The sequence below is a fragment of the Silurus meridionalis genome, chromosome 1, assembly GCF_014805685.1.
Source record: "Silurus meridionalis isolate SWU-2019-XX chromosome 1, ASM1480568v1, whole genome shotgun sequence".
Lineage (NCBI taxonomy): Eukaryota > Metazoa > Chordata > Actinopteri > Siluriformes > Siluridae > Silurus > Silurus meridionalis.
Window position 1 is genome coordinate 19392939 of NC_060884.1, and position 6019 is coordinate 19398957.

The following is a 6019-nucleotide window of genomic DNA, read 5'->3' on the forward strand; positions in this document are numbered from 1 at the left end:
TGCTTGACTGGTCAGGACTGTTTTGGCAGCAAAAGGAGGACCAACACATTTGGCAGGTGGTTATAATGTTATGCCATATTTTTGCCATATATTTATATATATTGTGTGTATATATATATATATATTATGTTGGAAAACATCATTCGGCCCAGTTTCTGAAGGGAAGACTTTATGTACTGCTTCAGAATGTCACAGTACATGTTGGAATCCATGTTTCTCTTAATGGACCGCAGCTCCCCAGTACCAGCAGCACTCATGCAGCCCCAGACCATGATGCTACCACCACCATGCTTGACTGTAGGCAAGACACAATTTTTTTACTACTCCTCACTAGAGAGTCACCACACATGCTGGAAACTATCCGAGCCAAACAAGATTTATTTTAGTCTCATCAGACCACAGGACATGGTTCCAGTAATTCATGTTCTTGGACAGGTTGTCTTCAGCAAACTTTCTTGCAGGCTTTTTCGTGAGAAAACAGCTTCTGTCTGGCACAATGCAACCGACTTGTTGCAGTGTGCGGCATATGGTCTGAGCACTGACAAGTGGACGTTTCACTTCTGCAACCTCTAAAGCAATGCTGGCAGCACTCATGCATCTAATTTTTTAAAGCCAGCTTCAGCACCTGACGCACAGCACAAGGACCTTTGACCATTGCGAGGATTGTTCCGAGTGGAACCCTTCATGGAAAGCCTCTGTATAACCCTTACCACTGTACTGTAACTTAGTTTTAGGGTGTTAGCAAACATCTTCTAGCCTAGCCCATCTTTGTGGAGAGCAACAATTCTAATTCTTGAATCCTGAGAAAGTTCTTTGCCATGAATACAAGATACACAAATTTGTATGGTCCTGTCAAGCAGACAAAAACATGAAAATGATGAAGAGGACATGTGGCTTTGCATGGTTACAAGACGTACAGCTGTTATCACTTAGAGTGTACTCACTTTTTTTAGCAGCTATTTGGCTGTATGTTGAGTTATTTTTAGAGGACAGTAAATCTATACTACTAAACAAGCTGCACACTGACTACTCTCAAATATATCAGAGGATCATTTCTCTATTATTGTCCCTTGAGAAGATACTAAAATGGCTGATGAGATGTGAGGGGTGTACTCACGTTTGTGAGATACTGTGTGTGTGTATATATATACATTGTGTGTATGTTATATATATATATATATATATATATATATATATATATATATATATATATATATATATATATATAAAATTACTTAAACTAGAAAGTGCCTAAATTTAGCATTTAAACAGCCTCAGATGTTGGTGTTATGGATTCCACCGGTTGTTGGAAACATTATTTTAATACATACAGGTTTATAAATATATATATATATATATATATATATATATATATATATATATATATATATATATATATATATATATATATATATATATGATATATATATATATATATATATATATACACACACACACACACACACACACACACATACACACACACACACACACACACACAGTGTATATAGCATATATTTATAAACCTGTATGTATTAAAGTACTTTCCAACAACCGGTGGAATCCATAACACCAACATCTGAGGCTGTTTAAATGCAAAATTGAGGCACTTCCTAGTTTTAGTAATAAAGTGGTCAGGAAGTGTGTTTCTGAATGCAAATTTTGGTTTTGTTTATTTAAAACAGATTTTTAATAGGGAAAAATAATTTCTATTTTGTCCGTCAGATGAATGTATAAAACATCATGGAAGCAGAATTTTTAAAAGAAAAGAAAAAACACCAACTCTGAGCTAGTTGGTTGCGACTCGTCACCAGTAAACAGCAAAGAGCGCCTGAGCTGCGGAGGCGGGACGCGCGCCGCTTATTGGCTGATTGTCAACACAGAGGCGGAGCTTCAGAGAACCGATAAGAGCTGCGATTGGTCGGAGTCCCTAGAACGCTCGGTTTTTCCTGGAAAGTTCTTAGAATGGTTTTACGAGAAGCTCCAAGGAAAGGCTTGTCGCTATGCAGTGTTTGAGGGAAATAAATGGAAACATGAATTACATTTTGCAATAAACCTTTTTATGACTAAACACATCCCACATTGCAACCGAGCCTCTTATGAAATATGGTAAAAAACCAGTTTGAGCCATGTGTTTGTTAAAACTGGCTAAGAATGGGAGTTATACCGGGAATGATTGGGGGGCGACTCTGAGAGAAAGTCACTGATGGCGTCAGAGGCGCAGAGACACGCGCGCTGATTCGGAGAAAAGTCGTTCCTGGAACTCAGGCGGAATCAGCACACCAAAGCCCGCAGTGGCTTCGGCGGCACACTTTTAGGCTGGGAACCGGCTGAAACACTGTTCATTGGCGCACATCTGACCTGATATCGTTTCACCCCCATCCCCTGCTCTGCGGTATTTGATTTGTAACGTTTTCACAAAGAACCGCGGTACTCTTAGTGGAGGGTTTTTCTTTCCCCGGATCTCGGCGACAACAAGCCCAGGAGCGGCTGAGAAACTTTCAGTAGGCGCTTTGAGGAACCTGACTGAAGCCTTCACTCAGACGATGATCCTCTGCGTTCAAGGGTGAGTCCCGACAGATCAACCGAGCATTTGTTCGACTCGCACTCCTTATCTGGTTCTATTTATTCCCAGCAGCAATTCTTTGCGAGATTAGAGGATGTATGGGTCGATTTATTGGTCTTTAGATTTTTTGTTTTGTTTTTTACAAAAAACAGTGATCGAGAACTCAATTATAACAAACAATTTAAAAACACACACGGTATATTTGCAATTTTTCTAATGCCACTACTGTTTCCATTATTACGTGTTTTCCACCATAACTTAATTTTATATAGTAGATTATATAAAGAATCAGGTTTACCATTCATTATTATATGCTGCATTCAAGCCATTCAGCTAATCGACGCAGTAAACCAATAGACACACATCCAGAACAAAGGGCTTCTCTGCATCTGTGATCGTCTGCCAAATTTAAATCTTTCCATGTATAAAAATAGCAGCGGATACACTTGTAAATAACACACATGCATCTCTGTGTTATTTTCAAAGAAACTCGTAGCTCACTGGCTCTTTTTTTTTAATAACCTTTCTTGTGTTTTTGTTTTTGTGTCCAGTCCCAGATCTCTGTTAGGAGACTCTCAGTCTCAGGTGGTTCCTCTTGGGGTTTCAGTCCTCTCTTCCTCATCAGCACGTTGTCTTCACAGCACCCCCAAGTTCTCGGACCCCAGCAAAGACCTGTGCGCCATTACCAGCAACTTATGTTACCTCGATGCATCAGGTAACCGTAACAAGGTTTCAGGTGTTCTTTCCTGGAAATCGAGTTCAAAAGTACATTACATTGTTGTGATTGTGATCTGACATATTCAAAGAAGCCAAGATCTCATTTAGAGCGCAAGTCTGACGACTATTGGTCATGGCTTTGGAATGAGAGCTACGTGTTCGTTCAGCCTAAGGAGTGTTACTCATGGGAAATAGACAAAATGGCAACTGCATAGGACGCAGCTTGTAGCACACAGCTCGGATATGATGTAGGCCTGTTAAATCGAGAAAAAAAATTGTCTTCGATTTAAGGATTTCTAGCAAAAATGTACATTTACCATACTTATTTGTTTGGCTTCCGCTTTTTATCTTACAAGCATGGCTGGACACAATTTAAGTAGAAGTCTAAGCACCAACAAGTCTTACACAGTAGACTAGAAGTGTATCTGGCAGTTCTGGAATTTAAACAAATGATTGGCTCCTTAATCACAAAGTTAATTTAGAGGGATCCTCAAATTTTATGTAACTTTTTTTCCCTTCTTTTTTAGGGTGGTACTGGGGGACCATCACAGCCAGTGAGGCCCATTCACTCCTCGAGGCAGCCCCAGAGGGCACATTCCTCATTCGGGACAGCAGTCACCCTCACTACATGCTGACTCTATCAGTCAAAACAGGACGCGGCCCAACTAATGTACGCATTGAGTACAGTCACGGGCGCTTCCAGCTCGACTCAAGTTCGCCAGCCCGAGCACGTCTGCTCTCTTTCCCTGACGTGCTAAGTCTGGTGCAGCACTATGCTACCTCAGCAAAGGGACGTGAAGGGTCTCAGGAGGACGCGTGTGATCCTGTAACACCCCCGGTACCGAAGGAGTGTGCTGTGCTGCTCAAGCTGAAACGTCCACTCCGCCAGCCTCAGGCTTTTCCATCCCTACAGCATCTTGCACGCCTGGCCATTAATCAGTACACAACCTGCCCAGCAAAGCTGCCATTACCAAAGCCATTACTGCAGTACCTACAGGAGTACCCTTTCCAGCTCTGACATCACCATGGAAACATCAACTTGAACTTAAAAGCGAGGACACTGATGTCATTAATGACATCACTCATCAATGGTGGCTATATTTAAAGCTCTAGAACACTTTTTTTTCTTTTGCCTGTTATGACGAATTTTCTCCTGTGGGGTAAATTTGATTTCAGGTTCCCAAATACAGACTGAATTAGAAATTCACTGGAACCTCACATAATGTCAAATAGCAAGAAGCTTTCCGCTTATCGGTGTAAGCATTATAATGGTGTTTATAGGACAAGGTGTAACTAGTTTCATTACTCCACAGTCTTTGGATGAACCTTGAAAGACTTGAAGACTACTGTGGCTTTGATTCTCCCTACAACATAGCCTTTCCCTAACATCACATCATTTATCTACTGTGACTGTTTGGTTAAAAAAATAAAATAATAATAAAAAAAACTACCCTGTAATATAAAGGCTAAGTAAAATACGCATATAGTGCTGTTTTTAATCATAGATAAAACTCCATGCCTTAATTATCACACATTTGCCTAAAACTATGGTTATCTGAAATAATCTGTGGTCTATTGTGGTTTCTGACACTATAGGATTAATTAATAATCGGTTAAGGACAATCCTTAATAGCTAAAATAAATACATTTACTTCAGGTTCACTGCTCAGAGGTAAATTTTATACAAAATAAAAACCCAGCAGATTTAAGTGTTTATTTTATGATCAATATTTCAGATTTGTGATTGTGATCACAAGCCTGTGAAACCCTGAAATCTGTGAAAGTCTTTAAGAAGAAAAATCTACTCTGTTTTTGTGTCCTACAGCTATTGTAGCTAGTTCACTTAGCTAGTTATTGTTTACATTAGCAATATGCCTAAAGTATAGCTGTCACACAAAGTTTTAAATAATATTAATTGTTCATCATTTTAGTTTAGATTTTTTTTCTTCTTTCAAGTTATGAAAAGATTTTTTTAAACTGTTAACAGTCAGATGATAGCCTTTATGACAAGTGTGTGATTATTTTGGAGTTCTGTTTGCACAGTGCTAAACTAGCGACTTGAAGCCTCCCATACTTGTTACACAAAACTTATGGAGCAAACACCCAATTTTGGAGGACTAACTGCAATTTGGTTAGGGAAATTTGTGTAAATTTCAGTTTTTGACCTGTTTCTTAATTTCTTAACTGAGACAATAAGGAGCTGCCAGTGAGCTCCACAGCTTACAGAAAGCCTTGTGTTGTCTTGCTTTCTTTCTTTTTCACTTTTCTATGCGAATTTCGTTCTGGTCCATACTACTATATAATCAGTCCAGAATAATTTATTTTTTTTCCTATCCCCACAATGTGGGTGTTTGTATATATTTATGGACAAAGATCCTTTTTATTTTGTAATAAAAGAAAAATACTGAACCATTCAAGCTTGTTCATGTGATCTTATTAAATACATCTGTTAATAAATATTTATTAATTTACTTTAATTTGACTCCGGAAATTATTGAATGTAATGATTCATGATTATAAAGATGCATTAACAACAATAGGAGATGTTAAGATTCTGTATGTTTATTGTAGTATCGAGTTTTTCTTTGTAGTTCAGTTGACAAAACAGTGGCTCTGAGCTGGAGGACTGTAGCATGAAGAGCTGCACAGTGACAAACTAGTCTGTGTTTTTGTTCCTAGACCCAGCAGAGCTCTAGGAAAACAAAGCAAATCTCGGAAAGAGGATGAGCTGAAATG

General features: G+C 38.8%; 1 protein-coding gene across 1 annotated transcript; it reads left to right on the top strand.

The window, feature by feature from the left end:
• The first annotated feature begins 1642 nt into the window (after positions 1 to 1642).
• Positions 1643 to 5760, top strand: cish (cytokine inducible SH2-containing protein). Its single transcript, XM_046848656.1, has 3 exons — positions 1643 to 2566; positions 3118 to 3281; positions 3811 to 5760. The coding sequence occupies exons 1-3, from the start codon at positions 2547 to 2549 to the stop codon at positions 4299 to 4301; spliced, it is 675 nt and encodes a 224-aa protein (XP_046704612.1). The 5' UTR covers positions 1643 to 2546; the 3' UTR covers positions 4302 to 5760.
• The last annotated feature ends 259 nt before the right edge of the window (positions 5761 to 6019 follow it).

Coding starts and splice junctions, on each gene's coding strand:
- cish (XM_046848656.1), top strand. CDS start 2,547: ATGATCCTCTGCGTTCAAGG. Junction 2,567..3,117: donor ATGATCCTCTGCGTTCAAGG/GTGAGTCCCGAC, acceptor TTTTGTGTCCAG/TCCCAGATCTCTGTTAGGAG. Junction 3,282..3,810: donor ATGTTACCTCGATGCATCAG/GTAACCGTAACA, acceptor CTTCTTTTTTAG/GGTGGTACTGGGGGACCATC.